The 18,808-nt window shown below is 45.2% G+C and overlaps 1 protein-coding gene across 1 annotated transcript in view; it reads right to left on the bottom strand.

The window, feature by feature from the left end:
• Positions 1-1,313: 1,313 nt before the first annotated feature.
• GCH1 (GTP cyclohydrolase 1) overlaps positions 1,314-18,808 on the bottom strand; it is a 19,196-nt gene continuing 1,701 nt past the window's right edge. Inside the window, exons 2-6 of the mRNA XM_042813702.1 lie at positions 10,552-10,661; positions 8,310-8,365; positions 5,503-5,534; positions 4,227-4,311; positions 1,314-3,348 (exon numbers count right to left, since the gene is read on the bottom strand). Coding sequence (XP_042669636.1) covers positions 3,222-3,348; positions 4,227-4,311; positions 5,503-5,534; positions 8,310-8,365; positions 10,552-10,661 — 410 coding nt within the window. The 3' untranslated portion in view covers positions 1,314-3,221. The remainder of the gene's footprint in view (positions 3,349-4,226; positions 4,312-5,502; positions 5,535-8,309; positions 8,366-10,551; positions 10,662-18,808) is intronic.

Below are 18,808 nucleotides of genomic sequence, written 5' to 3'. Positions count from 1 at the left end.
CCTCTCAGAAGAAACACATGAGGCTGGAGGGCCTTCCCATTCATCACTCCTCTGTTTGTGTTCACCACAAAGCTCACCCACCAAGCTGGCTGCACCCAGTAGATCCCCCATCGCCTGTAGCCCCAACATTTCTGAGTGCCTTTTCTCACCCTCATCTGTGCTTTGACACAGAGATGTGGATGAGATTCATAAAGCGATGGTGACTTCCTTAAAAGCATTTCATTCCTTCTTCCTCCCATTTGCTCATCTAGGCTGCCATCCCTTCCAGTGTCTTGTTTCTGCAAGTCTTTTCTATTATTTTCAAGGATTCGTCTCTGAATTTCAGAGGTATCTGCATCCCATGAGGACACCGGAGCCAGTTCCTTTAACACAGCCTTCCCATCCTGCAGGAGCAGCTGCTGGCCCCAGCTGAGCTCACTGCTTACATGGTACACGCTGGGCTGACTCAGCCAAGATAAAGCACAACTTCATCCTCAAGGTTGGATCACACCTGCATCTTTTCTGCTGTTGGGGTATATTCATTCGGGCAGATTGAACACAGGAGCATTAAAATTCTCATCCCTGGTGGCTCTTGCTCATTTCACAGAGGCACAGCCCTGGCTATGGGGCAGCAGAACTCACCGCTGCATCCTCCCCATCAGATCACAGAATGGCCTGGGTTGGAAAGGACCACAATGATCACCTCGTTTCAACCCCAAGATGCTCAGCTCCAGCTGGGAGAGTCAAGGACAGAGGCCCTGGTCTATGGAAAGACCTCCAATGATGCCTTCAACAGGGCTTCAGTCCACAAAAGGACTCTGAGCCCACATGAATTCCAGTGCACACAACATCCTCCAGAGCAGCCACTGCCTCCCCTCTTCCTGTTGCTGAATCCTCTGATACTGAAGACCAGAATGAGGAAGGTTGCACCAACCTTGAAGGAAGATGATTTTGGGCTTGTTTTGTTTTTGTTTTTTTTTTTCCTGTTGCTCTGTCAACAAACAGAAACCTGCTACTGCTTCAGAAGAGAAACTGAACACCATCGTCACAAGGCTGGAGCACTTGCAAGCACTGAAACTACAGGGAAATATTGGTGGTAGGTGGACAGTTGGACTGGACGATCTTGGGACGTCTTTCCAAGCTTGGTGATGATTCTATGGCACCACCACCCACCTCATCCTGTGCTGCCATCACCTGCCAGTCACCAAGGATGCTACCAGTCCAAAGGGTAACACTGTGTTTTAATGTTCTTGAAACAATGAATGTTTTTGAGACAATGGACACTGATGAGGTGCAACAGCAGGCTGTATGTACTACACACATACACACACTGGTTGTCATTAAAGCTGATGTATTTGACATGTTCCAAAAAAAGTGCACCAGTCTTACAACAAATAGGGAACAAAATCCAAGGCCACAAGTATAGAGGTATGTTTTAAAGACTACAGGTCACACAGAAATAAAAAACAGCAGTGGTGAAATATGAACTTTATCCTGAATAGAGATAAGTGGTTAAAACACAACCATTTCACTACCTCAGGAGTAAGATTGTGTTTTACAAAGCCTTAACTTCAAACAACTAAAGCAAGCAGAGAGAAACAAATACATTTCTGTGCACCTCTTTGGTCCCCAAGTTCTCCTTCCAACCTAAAAAGGAGAGAGTTTTACATTGAACTTCAAGCAAGAAAGACTTAAGGCTTTTCATCTGGATGTGTGAAACCAACGCTGAACTTGAGAGAGGCAGGATCTGCTGTCTGTCAATAAGGAGAACTAAAGCCATAGAATTAGTGTATTTTGTAAGTGTGCAGCACAGCTTGTTCATGATAGCAGACAGTTCCATAGCACCTAACTCAACAGGTCTAGCTTGCCAACCAGGAACTACGATTCAGGTTAGCTGAACACCTTGGGATTCATATTCAGCAAAGCCAGGGTGACTATGGGGACCTGCACTGCAGGCATCCCACAGCACAGCTGGCATTGCCTTTGTTTTGTCTCCTGTCCTTAGTTTAAGGAGGGTGGCTTTCAATTGCACATCATGTTTTCCCAATTAAGAGTTACACAACTCCCATTAAAATCCTAACAGAGTATAAGCAGTTCAAGTCAGTTCAGCTGCCTAAAACTTTCTGTACCAACGCTGCCACATACAGAGGTTGCCACATAGACAGAAAACTGCAGTTTAATTCATTTTGACGCCCCTGGAAATGCTTTTCTCAATTGCTCTTATAAAATAAGCTGTAATTTCAGGTTGCTTTGCCCCAGAATGAACTGCCATCAGGCACAAACACAACGTGCTCTGCTCAGGATTTCAGTGCTCACCTTTGGTCCAACATTCATGATGCAAACCTTGGAATGCTTGAAGAGAAATCCTCATTTTGAGATCAAACCAGATCTAGCTTCTCAGTCTGACTGATGGAAATCCAAGGGGGAAAACTTAAAGACAGGGAGAAATACCTCTTTGGATATCTGAGCTCTTTGCAGACAAATTCTGGGTCTTCCTCCCAAAACCCCATTAGGGTTTGCTTAAAAATAGTACGAAACTGACAGTTAAAGCGGTGAGACATCCTGAGGCACAGAGAGAAAGGTGCATAAACCCTTTATATATTGAGATAAAACTGCGTTCCAAATCATTTAGAAGTGAATTCCCTGCATGTTAAGAGGTTAGGAAAAATGTGTTTTAAATTCTCAAGTACGACAGAGTTAATACTAGCAAGAATATAAAACACCACCAGAGGTAACATCTCAAGGAGGTATAACAGACATATCCAGACACTGACAAAGCCACTGCAGGACTTGTAATAACGACCCAGAGACAATTCAGAACCATCCTTCTCACCAGAGGTGCAGTATTGGCAGCATGTAAGCTGTCCTACAAGGATCCACAGCCGTTTGCTTCCAGTGCTGCACCACGTTTACTCCACTAACATTATTACTTCACAAATACCCATTTCATTGCCAAAGCACGCTTTCCCCCTCACAGCAGTGTGCTCTGCATGGTAGGTGTAAAGAACCATTCAACCCCTTCTTCGTAGCCTGTAGTTCTGCAATATCAGCTCAGTTGGTGATCCAGGAGCAGCCAACCTCATCATGACATTTCTCATTTGCCATCACAAGTCTTTTACTGAACAAAGACTATGACAACAACTCACGACCATTTAATTTAAGAGTGCGACGTAGGAACAAGTAAGAACAGACGGCGACACTGGACAGAACAACCTCCAGAGTGCATTTAGAGAATAACAGTTTCAGCTCCTGATGAGTGTCAAGAACTCCTCACGGGTCTTTGGGTCTTCCCGGAATACCCCCAACATTGTGCTGGTTACAGTTTTACTGTTCATTTTCTGTACCCCACGCATTACCATACACATATGCCTAGGAGAAAGGAGAGGAAGTCAGTAAATGAGATGTGCTATGAAGAAATAAGAAGTGCCATGAAGACAAGTGTTTCTTACGGGGTCACATTAAATTCTGCGGAAAAATGAAGCTAAAACAAAACTTCCACATCTAGAAAGGGGGGTCAACTGTTTGAGAAGGTAGATAACAGCAGGACAAGGGGAAATGGTTTGAAGTTGAGGGAGGGCAGATGGAGGTTGGATGTGAGGGGGAAGTTCTTCGCTATGAGAGTGGTGAGGTGCTGGAACAGCTGCCCAGAGAGGCTGTGATGCCCCGTCCATCCCTGGAGGTGTTCAAGGCCAGGTCGGATGGGGCCCTGGGCAGCCTGGGCTGCTGTGAAATGGGGAGGTTGGTGGCCCTGCCTGCAGGGGGGGGTTGGAGTTTCATGATCCTTGAGGTCTCTCTCAACCTGGGCCATTCTATGATTCCACGAATGGCAAACTGTTAGAAGGGCCAATGGATATCAGCTGTCCTCTGGGACAAAGAAAGCCAAGTTCTCAGCTTCTGAGTGCTGTCTTCTCTCTGCAGATCCTAGGAAAATCCCACCTTACCAATGTGATCATCACAAGGACAAGCTTGTTGCTAGACTCAAGCTCTGCTGTACTTGGGGATCCTGTGCAAATGGGACAGCTGACCCAGTTGTCATATTTCTGCAATGGTTAAGGCAAGCCCACACTTCAAACAGCTCCAACCCCTTGCACTGAATGGGCCAAGATCACATCTGTCTACCTCCTCTCTGCTTCAGGTAAGTGTCACACAGCTTAGAAGAGCTGAGGCAACACACAGCAGCCCTGCAGCACACAGCTGTTATCACACCCAGCCCATACACTGCTGCAGAGCAGCTCGGGGTAACTCACGTAGCTTCAATCACCACTCCAACTCCAGCAGGCTGTAAGGCTTCTGTGATGGCTATTGCAATTTGTTTGGTAAGGCGTTCCTGGACTGAAAGGACAACCGGGAGTTCAGAACCACTCTTAAAACTGACAAGCTTAAATGCATCATCATTCCCTGCAAGCATCCTCACTTCCAAGCGTGTCTGTCCCTTCTGCTCAAGCAGGTTGTGGATGCCCCATCCCTGCAGGCATTCAAGGCCAGGCTGGATGTGGCTCTGGGCAGCCTGGGCTGCTGGTTGGTGACCTGCACACAGCAGGGGGTTGGAACTGGATGAGCACTGTGCTCCTGTGCAACCCATTCTAGGATTTTCTTTGCAAGGCCATTCTAGGATTCTGCTCCCTGCTCCCAGCCCGAGCTCTGTTCTCTCCAAATGAATTTTATTAATACCAAACCTTAGCTTATATTTTGTGCCTTGGAACAAATCTTTTATTTGCTTGTTTATACTGGAAGTCATTTTCCATTATGTGTTTGCAGGAGTTTGTATTACTGTGACTTGCAGTTATGGGAATTATACAGTTAGATTTTCTTGCCTTCCTCTGTTCTTTTATTTACTTTTTCACATATTTACTCACTGGCTTTACTGCTACACTCTCCACTGCCTACACTCACAATTTCCCTTTCTTTTAAGAAAAGGATATAGAGCTTTAAAAAAAAAAATTAAAGAGCAAATTAAGGGAGGCTATTGCCCTCCAAAGCTTTACTTCCTGCAGCTATTCACCAGTTTGACATTAACGGCCACTAAGACTTCTGTTGCCACAACTTGGCCAAATTCAACCACAGGACAGTGAGAGCTGGCTGAGCCTGATCCAAAGCCTTGGATCAGCTCTGTAGTTTCCTCTAGCTGTAGCTCCTGTAGCTTCTCCAGAGCAGCAAACTTCCCTAATACAGCAGCTCTCAGTCCATCTCTTCTGACAACACTCCTTGAAGGCATGCTCAATCATCTGGAGGAGAGCACACCTCCAGCAGCATCCAGCAACTCCAGTTATTCCTTGCAGCTGTATCTTACATTTATCCCAAGAATCAGTTCCTGCCTACATTCATTTTCATAGGCACATTTTACCCCTCAGGGGAAATGCAGAGGCTAAGTAAGGAGACAGATGAGAAACACCTCTTCAAGAACGCACTGCTTTTCTTCACTGTCTAAAATCTGAACAGCTGTAGCCCACCTCTAATTACTGCTACACCAAGTTAGCCAGCAAAGGGCTGCACAAGCAATAAAAAGAAGATCCAGTTGTTTACCTTGTAGTCTTCTACTGTATATCTCCACAATCCTAGAAGAGAAAGAGAAAAAGGCAATTTGTTTTAGTTATTCCTTTCTGAATATTGTCTGATCTTTCCACTACCAACAGATCACTGCATTGATCAAAGTTCTTCCTGGAAATCCATCCAGCAATGCTTCTGCTCAGCCCCTGGTTGGCATGGCTCAATGAATTCCCTTACCATTGCTGGTTCTAGTGGCAGGTACCCCTTGTCTGCTACCCCACCATTTTAGGGGCAGACCTATCACTTCTCCTTGGAGCTTCTTTGCTTTGGTCGTTACTTTTGAAGTATTTGTTCTACCACCCACCTGGACCACATGCTTGCAAGGAAATCCACAGCCAAAGACTCCCTGAAAGCTAATCCTTGAGTTAACAGACTGCCCACCAAATGCTGTTTTAAGGATGTTTGGATACTGGGATTCCCAGAAGGCTACTGGCCTTAAGCAAGAGATATTCTAGATTCCTACATTTAACCCCAGATTTAACTGAGAGCTGTGGGAAAATAATTGCTTTTATTAGATGTGGAGGTTGGTGGCACTGCCTGCAGCAGGGGGGTTGGAGCCTGGTGATCCTTGAGGTCCCTTCCGACCCAAGCCATTCTGTGATTCTATGATAAAGCAGATGCTCTCTACCCATCCTTCACATTTCAGTGCAGGGCTCACCTTGGTGCTCATCTCTAACAGGGTTTCAAATGCAAGCCATCTGCAAAGCGATTTGAGTGATGGTTTGATCATCTATCAACACAGTGGTGAAATCCACGTATTTCAAGAAAAAAAGTCCATGGCTGCTGTGTGACTCAGCGAGTTATTCATGCAGTCCTTATGCCTGCAGACCAAATGCTTAATTACACGTCAAGTGGCCATGTTAAAAGTTGCTGCAGAAAAATTCAATACCCATCTGGTCAGAGCAGACAAAAGCCAGACCCTGGCTGGCAGCCTGAGGCATCACTTACAAGAAACATTTCTGACAATGAGACTGGCCTGCTGCTTTGGAGAGAGAATTATATGCAGAAAGTCCCCTCCAGAAATGAAATGGCCGTGTTACAGCTATTCTGAACAAAGCAACATAATATTTAGACATTTAAAAACACAATTGATGCTTGGGGTTTGTTCTGTGTGTGTCCTGTAAGCATGTCTGCGTGAAAACAGAGGTAGTGTTATCAAACCTGAGCTTAAAATCCAAGGAAAAGTGTTTGTGTGCTGAATGCAGGTCATCCCAATGGCAGGAACACACCACATTAGACTAATCCTATTATGAAAGATTAGGTCTCCAGTACCAACAGCCTCACAAATCTTTGTGTGAACACTGGTTGCATTATATAGGGCGAGAAAGGGAAGCACTATTTGGCCTACAGATCTCCTCATGGCGAGCACAGAAAAGCAAGCAAGGATAGAGAAGATTTGGTTATACAAGAATCTAATCTTTTCATTATTGAAGGATATGGAAGTTTTACCCTCACTTGAGAAGAGAAAAAAAGAGCAATATTTAACATTCAGAGAACAGTGCAGGAAGACATGCACACACCCAAACATATTTCATACTGAGAATAAACAGTGGGAAAACTGGACTCTTCTAGCACAATGTTGCCACTTGCATTAAGGACCATTTGAGACAGTTCTAAACCAGCAAATCCAGAGGCAATGGCAGATCCTACAATATCAGGAGGCAGCTAAGTGCAGGCATAACCAATGTCTGCCACGAGAATTTAAGTGTTTAACTGTGTCAGCCTTCTGATCAGAGCAAATTCCACTCCTGCAAGCGCTGCTAGAAGATGTGAAGCTGGTTGCCCTGTAACACAAGGTTCAAAACGTGACCTCCCAGGGCCCTTCTGCTTCCAGCCCAAACTCACTGCTGTGCAAGCAGAGCACAGAGCAGAGATGGCTGATTTTAAAGCACTTCAGCGTCACACACCACACATCTCTTACCCACTAAGAAAACTCACAGGCATGCAGAATTACTAGGCTAATTCTCCTTGGTGTGATTGGAACTACAGAAAGATTAACAGATGCATCAGGAAAGTATAAGTGTGTCCTATGTGGTTTTTCTGGACTACAGACCAGTGTTTTCAAGCTGCAAGACATCCTTCCACTCAGGTGCCCAATCATCTGCCCAGGTGAGGGATCTACCAACCCCCATTAAATTGTCACCTTATAACACAACTCAGCAACAGCCCTGACCCAAGGGCACTTGCCAGGGAAAACAACGTTTTACATAACAAGTGGATTTCTCAAGTGTATCTTAAATACTTTGTTTCTAAAGCAGAGCCTTAGCAAAAAAGTCTACCCCACGACTCTCAGCAGGCCATGAGAGAAAGAAAGAAATGCCAGATTTATCTGATGAAAGCTTTGCATTCAGATCCAGACGGTGTGTTGGTCTGCAGTTTGAGATCCCTGCTCTTATCAGTCCAAACACAAGCAGATCTCCAGCTGCTGGAGATCCCCATTCTGCCTGCTGATCTGCCTTAGGACACAGCCAAGACTTTCCACTTGTACTTGCTTCTGTGTTCTCTTTCAACACCAATGTTCTGGACAGATGGACGTGCAGAAGTGTTATGGCTCTATTCCAATCAACTGTGATATTAATTAACACAGAGCTCTAAGACTCATCTGTCCTCTCCACACACACACACACACAAATGTGTAATGCTGAGGATTGGTTTAAATCCAAATCCAGGACACAAAGTGTGCTGAGCTTCAGAGGGGGACAAGATTAGCAAGATTAACACAGTTAGCACAGCTTGGAATCCTTTTTACAAATTAACATCACTTTCATTACATTAGCACTTACCTAGCAAGCTTGCTGAGGCCAAGTACTTGTTTGTTAGGAAGATAGCCAATATGTACCTAGACAGAGGAGAACAAGCCATTAGCAGAATGAAAACCAAACTTCCAAACGTGTATGAAACCCATGCATAGAGAGTGAGATGTGCATATGTCCCAGTAGTGTGAACAGCCCAGAAATCTTAGCATGTGGGAGGAACAAGCCTGAAAAATTAACTGTGGAGCTATCAAAGGCTGTAATGCCTCGTGAGGTCAGTGTCCTGGTGCAGGATAAGTTGAACATTCTGAGGATGGAGAGGAAAATCAGTTCTCTGAAAGTCAAGGCTTATGTTCCAAGTCTCAGGAATGCCACAAAGTACTGCTGTCTTTAGGCACAAAAAGCATTACTTGTTACTACCCAGCACAGCCCTGTCCATCTGACATAGCCATGCTTTTCTTTCAAGTCCTACAGTGGATAAAGGGAGAGAGAAGGACTGCAACTCCAGTAAAGGATCTGATGGCAAGAAGTACTTTGCCACCAAAACCAGGCTGCACTTACTGTTGTTTCTCTACTATTATTGCTTTAATGCCAAGTCACGTGCTACCAGTAGCACCACAGATCACTGTATGAATCAGCCAGCTTCTGTCCTGCCTGACCACAGACTGACTGAACACTCATCAGGAACATGTAACTGCACTAGGCTGAAATGAGTTATGGAGTAGAAAAGTGCTCAGATCTGAAGGGAGAAGGAAAGGCATTCAGCTTCCTGCTATACAGAAGGCTGCTGAAATCAAGTGGGCTCACACTAGTGACAGATTACAAACCAGCACTTATGTCACTGTATCAGAGACTTGAAAAATTAGCCACGATAAGGTAGGGGAGCATCAGTGTAGGATTCTGCCTTCGTGCTTTGCCTGCAGACCCCACCTCAGAGCCCTGTTTTGCTGTACCTGCAGGTAGAGGCACCACAGCACACCTAATTACCTGGCTAACTCGCTCATTCCTATCACTTCTGTTGGGTAATCAACCCACTGACACCTGAAAAGACACGAAACATTTCAGATAAAGCAAGAGACATAACTCAGAAATAAGTGCTGAATCTTGTTCCCCACAGAGTAATTTGTGTGTGTGTGTGTGTGTGTGAATTTCTGGATTTTATTCAACATAGAGCTGCAAATACATGATCTGCTGATGGGGATTTGCAGCCTGTTTGATGTACCCAGCAGAATGGTTAGGCTGAGAACATTTAGAGGTGTACTCAGGCATTCAGCAGACCACTGTATGAGCAGGACCAACTCGGTGCTTGTGAGATTTCTCCAAAGCACACAGGTTAAACTGCTAGATGTAAAAGGAACGCATGGATTGCCACAGAAGTAATGAAGTGAACACACACAGACCGAGTAACCAAGAATAACAGGTGAAATAGAAAGCTTTCACAGGAACAGAAGTTATTTTGTTCTCTGGTAGAAAATGCTAACAGTAAGAAAAGAAAGCGGAGGAAAATGAGTTGACTCAATAAACAGTTGGTTTCTGTTGGGGTGTTTCATTTTTGGGGCACAGTTTACTCGGAACATTTTGTGGTACTGATCAAATTTGACAGATTACAAGAGCACCTGCTCCTCTGTCCTGGGAGCACTCAATGGAGAGCAGACGGATCAGAATAAGGCCCATCCTTCTGTGCTCTTACAAGAGTGAGGAGGCTGAGAACTACCAACACCGAACTATTCAAGCTGACAGCCGTTGAGTTGTTTTGGTTGGTGGTGGGGATCAGGGGGGAGCGTTCAGCTGTTGGTAGCACCATTTGAAACACCAGCTCTGTACCTGGGAGTCCCAAGCCACGCAGCCTCCTGCTAGCCCATTTAACAGAGGGCTGCTAATCAGAAGTTTGCTCCATTCACAGAGGCACAGGATAGCTCTGAGCCAGCAACTAAATCCGTGACGGAGGCAGCGTGCAGGGTGAGCTGGTTTAATATCAAGATGTCTGCCCTCGAGGCTTGCTGCTGCTTCACAAAGAAGAGCTTTAATGTGAAATGTCAGAAACCATTAGATTAGTTAGACTAGGAAAGGTTGAGCATAGAGCTTTAAATCCAAATAAAACTCACATTAAGGAGGTCTTTCTTATTTGTATTCTCTGGAGATTGACTTTTAGAATCATAGCCGTAAGCAGTAAATACTTACAGCTTTAAAAGCTTTGCAGTTATAGCTACAAAGTCTTATACATGTGTCTTTTATCACGTATTCCCACGTTTGTTTGACGAGGAAGAGTTACCTTTCCAACAAATGGAACGAGGTGATGCTCACACAATGAGAACATGTCTATGTCCTTCACAATTACCATCTCATCGTGGTCTTCGTCAAAGATGGCATCGTTCAGAACATCTGAAATTAAACATTTGCATTAAGAAAAATACATGCACGAGCATGGAAGGTTCTTCCAGCCAATATCTCAGCAGATTTGTGGCTCACAAGTATGGATTTTAGGGCTGAGTTATGGGAAGCAAGGAGTAGCATCACCAGCACACTTTGGTTTGGATACAATCACAACCACATGTACACTACGTCAAAAGTCAGTCTGTAGTGTTCTATTTGAATAATAGTTTGTGCCCAGGTTAGAACAAATCCAGCCTTTGTGGAACTTCTAGCATCTAATATCAATTAAAACTACAGCTCATCAAGCCAGCAATGAGGAGCAGAGCACACGTCTAGATGGGCTTTCATTGTGCCTGCACATACCATGAGCAAAGCTGAGCCTTAGTTTTGAGAAAAGCTAAGCCATCACAGTGGTTTCTGCAGCCCCAACACCAGCATTGCTATCCTCCAGGATGCTCCATGCCCAAAAGATAGCTTTGCATCTCACCCTGAAGCACACCAGCCAGCAGCTGATCAGGCACATGCAGCAGTCAGAAAGATCTGTGGCCAAAGACCAGGGGGATATTTGCTGTTCTGCACTGAGAGCTAGCACGCATTGTATACTGCTTCTGAATTCTGCATCTCAGATTTAATGGAGAATTAATATGGAGAAACCCACGAAGAGGAAGAGTTGGTGCAGTAAGGAAAGGAACATGTAGCATGAGACTTTGCTAGTCCCAGAGCTCAGCACAACAGATCCTCAGTTGGTTTTCCAAGATTTAGCAACCCCCTCATATTAAAGTCCCCCAGGATCCTTCAGTTCAGGTTACAGCAGATCACTGTGGTCTCCACAAAGAAAGGCCACAGTGAGCAAGACCGTGTTTGGAGAGTTTCAAAGTAGAACAGCCCAAGGTAAGGGAGCCTTTTAGGAGACAAGAGAAAACAGAGGGAAAAACAGAGTGAGGGAAGGGACAGAAGGGCTGACAATCAGCACAAGGAGCTCTGCAAAGAAGTTAGCTTGAAGCCACACACACTTGGAGTCATTTCCAACAAGCAGAGTAAGACCCACCATGGCAGTAAGGGAACAAGGAGCCACTCTGTTTGGCTTTGTGCCTTTGTGCCTTCCCCTGACATGCACGCACACCTAATGGCCACCATCTGTTGTCGATACGTATCATCATCACGGAGCATTTTAATTTCCTGCTTGCTATCAGCACTACACAGGTAACCCTGGAAACTGTGTGCAAGATGTTCTGCCTGCTATGCACGTCCTTCCCAAGAAGGGCTGGCGACCTGCAGAACGGCAGGGCTGAAGCCCAGAAGGTTTCTGAGCAGGGACAGAGGGCATGAAAGAGGCCAGGAAAAAATCCCATAAAGGCACATGATTTCGTGCATCAAATTTTACAGCCCAGTTTACACCAGACGCTGTTGGGAAGGTTTTTGATTACATGGGAAGCATCACGCTGTTGTATTATGAATGCAGCCAGAAGGAGACAGAATTTGGAAGAGAGCAGGCTTGGAGGACAACAAAGAGAAGCCAGAGCAGTAATGCAGGTTCTCAGCACTCACCCCGCGCTCCACAGATGTGCCATTTCCACAGCAGAAAGGCAAACAGTGGTTTCACAAAACCTGCTGCTATGCCCAGCACTGATAAAACAAAAGCCAAACAGATCCCAGAAGCATCTCCAGAGCAACTGATGCTGTTATTAGACCACCAGCTTGGCTCACACCAGCACTGCTAGCAGCACATCGGGGCCTGATGTTAGATATGGATTTACGTCAGCACAGTTGTGGAGCAGAATGTTCAGGACAATCAGAAATGTTCACATCCTCATTAAGAGCCACCGTAATGTGTGACAGCATTGTGTCACACAGCAGAAGGTAATTTGACACGGAAAAGTCTCATATTAATATACAAACACATATAAACGTATGCATATACAAACTCATTGATGAAATATATTTAAGCGGATCCTTAGAGACTTCATCCAAGGGGCCAAGATCAGTTACCAGAATCACAGAATGGCTTGGGTTGAGAGAGACCTCAAGGATCACGAAGCTCCAACCCCCCACCAACGCAGGGCCACCAACCTCCACATTTCACAGCAGCCCAGGCTGCCCAGGGCCCCATCCAACCTGGCCTTGAACACCTCCAGGGATGGACGGGGCATCACAGCCTCTCTGGGCAGCTGTTCCAGCACCTCACCACTCTCATAGCACACAACTTCTCCCTGAAATCCAACCTCAATCTGCCCTCCTTCAGCTTCAAACCATCTCCCCTTGACCTGCCATTATCTACCCTTATAAAGAGTTGAAGAAGGAGGAATTGTGTTGTGTTATGGAGGCAGCTGTTACCATAGTGCAGGGCAGGGAAAAAGAAGGCCAACAGACCCATCAAGTGTCACACAGGCAACCTCAAGAAAAGAAATACATCCCTCCCCATGGCCAAAGCAATTAAATAGGTACACAAAGGTCATCCCTCCTTTTTGCATATCCTCTGTCAGGTTATGGCAGCTTGGGCAGCGAAGGAAGTTTAGAAGCAAATAAGCACGTAGATCTTTGTGCCAAGAACATAACCACAGAGCTGCAGAGTATTTCAAACTTCTCATTTATACAGATCTTGTCAATTTTGCACAAGATCTTCTGAATATTACTAGCAAGCTGCAGCCAGGCAACAGCTGAGAGCTGCTCAGCTGCAAAACTTCTCCAGTTGTGCCCACAGCAAGCTGTGTCAATTAGAACAACCAGCACCTTGAGGAGGAGGGCCAGAACCCACAGAGGAAGAAAGAAGCTTCATGTTAACCCCTCTGCTACCCCTTCACCACTGCCAGGCGATACCAGGCAGACAGAGGCAAAACAAGAGGTGAGACAGAAGGCCAGCACCTGACTGTGCTGTAAGAGCAGAGCTCCAGTCCTGCTTGAGTCCTTCCTGCTCACTTTACAAGCTGCCTCTCCTGAAAAATGAGCACCGTTCAAAGTCTGTGTCTGTCTCAGCACCTCCCATACACACTTATACTTCCGAATCCAAGCCCTGAGTGGCATCAGATGAGTCAGGTAAAGGTAGCTGAGCCAAGATGCTGGACTGTATCCTGCTGCGCCTTAATTCAACAAGGAAAAACTCCCTCCAAGTGCCATCCGTGTAATCCTCCATATCAAGAAAAGGACAAGATTTGCACATCCTCTGCTTACAAGGAGGCTGGCACATCCATCTCTTGGCCCCTTGGGATGATACTTCCCTCAATTCACCCTGCTTTTATTAGTCACAGCTGTGCTTGAGAGCTGCTACCAAACGCTGTCAACGCACCAAAGGAGCCTGCAAGCATCACTACTTTCATCCTCTGCCACCCAAGAAAGGCTGAGTGAACTTGTTGCTTAAGCCCAGGTGCATCACGTTAAGGGAATGCAAAGGTTTGGATAAAAATACACGGCTGTCAGGAAGTGAACAAGAGCAAGCACAGAGTTATGGACAGTTATTCCAGTCGGTACATCCGCCAGCCCAGATCCCATGTTCTGATACAGAAACTTCATTGGGCTGTTAAAGACTAAGCAGTCATTCCTGCTGCAACTCCTGAAACAGATCAGAATTAATTTCCCCCTTTATCTTCCTCAAGAGTTGATTTAAAAAAAAGAAAAATCATAACCGGATAAAGACAGAATGAGAAAGACCTTTCAGGACTTTGCGTCAGAGCTCAGCAAAAAGACCTGTTGCTATAGAAACTATTTGCATAGCTTTAATGTGACACAGGAAAGCAAATGCACCTCTGGCAACCAAAGAGGATGGAGCCCACCCAGCAGCTGGCTCCGTAGGTGAGGGGAATGGAGGATGACAGCCCTCTGTAGAGCAGCACTGCAGCATTTCAGATGCCTGGCCTTGGCTAGATCTTTCAGATAAGAGCCTGAGATGGTTGTAGGATGCTCTCATTAGGAGCTGGGTTGCTTCACTCCAAGGAGGAAGCCAAGCTGAGGATTGCTCACTGTAAGAGGGATGGAGGCGGTCTCAGATTTAGCAACCCAGCTCCTTGAGCTCAGCCATCCTGGTAGCCATAAGCACAAAGTTCTGCAAGGCTCCAGACTGCTCTCACTCACATGGTAGGTGTGGAGGATGCTCCAAAGAGCCCAGAGACCACAGACAAACTGTTTATTGAGATGGAACCAGCTGAGGCACAACAGCAGATACATTCGGCTGGCTTTATTGGGCACTTCCTCTCAATCTAAGAGATGGAATTGACAGAGCAGAAGACCTGAGCTAATAGATGAAGGCATGGTAGGCAAGCCAAGAAGAAAATTGCTATAAAATCTTTCAGTTGTTGCTAAGTGGTGAGATTGAGAGTCAAAACTGACTGTTCGTATTCATGCATCCATACTACACAAGAATTGAAGCTAGAAAAAACATTCCAGCCAAGAAACACAAGAGAATTATTGCAGCTTTTCAGCCCTGAAAGGTACCAGGAATTTATTATGCATAAAAAGAGGAAAATTAGGCTAGAAAACTCATTCATATAAAGAGAGTTTGTACTCCTGCAGAAAGTTAATGACTTCAGGTTGCTAAGGCAGAGGGTGGACTGGGTATGCCAATTCCCAACAGAATCACCATCTGCTTTCAGAAGTCTTGAACAGCTCTACGAAGAGACTCAACCTAAGCTGTAATGAGGCTATTTTAGCTGGCAATAAGAGTTCCAAACCTGCAGAGAATAATTAAATAGGCATTAGCATCACGTGGCTTCCTTGCCACCGTATACCTTCCCAACAGGAAGGAAGCAAAGCATCAGAAAAAAGGATTTACAAGTTTATGACTAACATTTCCGACTCCATCACTGTCACACCAGAGGACTGGAAACAGTCATTCTGCTTCAGAAAGGAACATTCTTTTCAGAAGCAAAACTTAATTCTCCAGCTGCCAGAAATGATACATCTGGTCCAGCTCTTTTACAACTCACACTGAAGAATTAAATAAGGAGGAAAAGCACCAGGGCTGCTCCGCTAATTCTAGCCATCAACTTTATGGATTCATTCACCCTCTTACAAAGACACTCCACATTGCAGAGAGAGACTGAAGTCTATTCATATGAGTCATGGCAGACTCTCAGATGAAGGCAAGCTGAGGTCTGGAAGTTGTTTTTTGCCAATATATTTCTTAAAAAGAGGGAAATCAGGGCCGTGTAGACGCTCATTAATATGTATCTGGATTTGAACACCTCATTTCACAGAAGGTGCTGGAAGTTCCCATCCACACTTCTTTCTGAAAATGAAACAAACGGAGATGACAGACAACGTAACAACGCTTTGAAAAAGCAACGTGAAGAGATCAGAAGACCTTAATAGCCTAAGATCCAAGAGATTAAGATAGTTAATAAACTCTGGGGGAAAAATCTAAGTGTATGAAATTTGGTGTTGCTTAACTACTGATGGTCAGGGAGGTCATCCTGAGAAGGCCCAGTGCTAGAGCACAGGATTCTCACTGCCTTCAGCACCAGGGCTGAGAAGCACCCCAACATCTTACCCTGGACAATCCCTCCTCCCCAGCCTTCAGTTCAAGAAACAAACCACAGCCACACTGCTGATATTTAAGTTCATACATAAGGCTGTTATACCAGTGAAAAGTAAGAGAACCAGCAGTGCTTTGCCTCCAGCAACAAATCACTGAAGCAACTCCTCAGCTCTCAGCAGTGCTTTCGGTCAGCCTTGTTTGTTTAAGGCACTGCCTATTTCTATGCAGACACACACAGCTCAGCAGGTGTTAATATACTGGTATTAGACCTCACCTGACCCATCTAGTGGTGCTCAAGGATGGAGTGATGGCACCAACGGACAAAGGAAAGACAACTGATGTCTTCTGCAAGGCGTTTGATACAGTCCCACATCATTACCTTGTCTCTAAGTTGGAGAGATACAGATTGGAAGGGTGGGCTATATGGTGAGTAAAGAGTTGCTTGGATCATTGCAATGATCTACGTTCAGATAGAGGCTGATCGTGAGTGGTGCACCCCACACACAACACCTTTACCAATGACACAGATGATGGGACTGAAGACACCCTCAGCAAGTTGATTGATGACACCAAGCTGAGTGGTGCAGATGATACAAAAGAAGAAAAGGACACCATCCAGAGGGACTGAGACAGGCTTGAAAAGAGTGCCCAGATGAATCTAATGAGGTTCAACAAGGCCCAACTGAGCTAATGGGGGACACCCAGCCCATGGCAGGGGTGGGACTGGAGCAGCTTTTGCATCTCCAGCAACCCAAACCATCTTCTGACTCTATGATTTTAACAGGGTTCAACACACCAGAAGGACAGCTGAACCTCCTAACTTGATTGAAAGCTGCACACCAACTGGAGAGGTCTTCCAGCTTTTATTTATATGACAACCATCATTACCAGCAACTATTTAGCAAACACGCCTCAGCTTGAAGTGCTTACAACAAAGACAAGTTAACTTCCCCTACAGATGTAGGGAGCCTGTTCAGCTTTGTCTGATGTTTCCTGCAGGACCGTAAAGGAGCAGAATCTGCTGTCCCGTGTTTTGTTTTGAGGCATCTCCAACGTGTGCTGTTTCTGGAACTCACAAAATTGTAACTGAAGACTTCAGTTACAAGTTGGTCTGCAGTTTTGATTTCCACATATTCACCCATTTACTGTGTATCATAGAATGGCTTGGGTTGGAAAGGACCTGAAGGATCACAAAGCTCCAACCTCCCTGTCGCATGCAGGTCCACCAACCTCCACATTTAATACTAGGCCAGGATGCCCTATGCACACATTTATGCTGTGCAGCATTCATAGTCCAGTGAACAGCACTTCCAAGCATAACATCAAGCACTTACTGAAGGAGGGACAGATCTCCCCAAATTCTGCCTTCGAGTGTTTGATAGACAATTGCCTGAACGACTACAAGGATGCTGAAGGCTGCCAGCCAGCAATTAACAGCTCAGATTACTTTGATTAATCAAAAGAACACATTTCTGTTTTGTTGTCATCTGCTTCCAGAATGAACAAGCCAATAAATCTGACCCTGGCACAGGGAAAGAAAATCCATTCTTGTGGGGTCATGCAGAAGCACTGAGTGAAATGAAGAAATAAAACTTCTGGTTTCTTGCAATTGGCTACTAATATACACAAACTCAAGAGTAAACTGCTAGCATCTTTAGATCTGCTCCCCAGATGGATTTTACCTGAAACCCCCAGGGGTATCCATGCTCCTCCAATAAAAATTTGATGGTCTCCACCATAAAATGAGATAAATGCATTAATTTGAACATCTTTTGTCAAGGTGAGAGCTTGGACCTTTAGGAGCCCAACCAGGATTAATGCACATAGCAGGGGTTGAAAGTAGATGATCATTATGGCCCTTTTCAACCCAACCCAGGCCATTCTATGATTCTGTGAAAGGGAGAACACATCCAGAAAGAAGGCTGAAAGCAGATATTCAGCAAATCAACTCTACTGATGGCTCTGAAATGCAATATTGACAGCTGCAGAAAACAGATAAGGATGAATAAATGTAAAGCAGGAACACTGTTACTCTGCACTGTCAAGCTAGGAAACACACCTGCAGCAGAAGCTACGTCAGGTTCTCTGCTACTCACAGAAACCTGAATGGAGAGAAAGGGCAGAATTCAGATGTAATCCTCCCTGCAACACAGGATTTATTTATGAAGGATAAAGAAGTTTAACAGCTTCCAGCACCCCGTCTGCACTCAGAAACACTCAGTGGCAAATCAAAGCGAGGCACCATTCATTAACAAACAGCAGGCAGCTGAGCTGTGACCAACCACATAACTCTGTTCTTGCTTACTGTAGGAGAAGCTCGAGTCAGAAACACCAAACACTGCAGATCTCCTCTGGCGTACTTTTCACTGCACCCTGTCCATCCTCCCCTAGATTTCACAGCTTGGAAATACATTTATTACATCATTTTGTATTCCTGTACCGTATGGAAAAGTAAAATTAAAGTTGTTTTCCCCCCCACCTCCCTACCCAAGGTGGTTACCCAAGCAGAAGGCTGACTTCAAGACCTGTAGCTGTACTGCATTCCCTGCTTCAGCCTGTCTGGTTTTCAGCTCTGTGTTTCACAATGCATTTAGGACCTCCCATGCAGAACTGAACTCCACACCAATTCACAACTCCAACCACCAGATATTTTGCTGGCTTGTAACAAACTGTTCTTCAGCTACAGTTC

This window comes from Centrocercus urophasianus, unplaced genomic scaffold (genome assembly GCF_019232065.1).
Source record: "Centrocercus urophasianus isolate 14NV4802_14NV808 unplaced genomic scaffold, USGS_Curo_1.0 seq_14, whole genome shotgun sequence".
Taxonomy (NCBI): Eukaryota; Metazoa; Chordata; class Aves; order Galliformes; family Phasianidae; genus Centrocercus; species Centrocercus urophasianus.
Note: the sequence above shows the minus strand (reverse complement) of the source record. Positions and strands in the feature narration are given on the sequence as shown.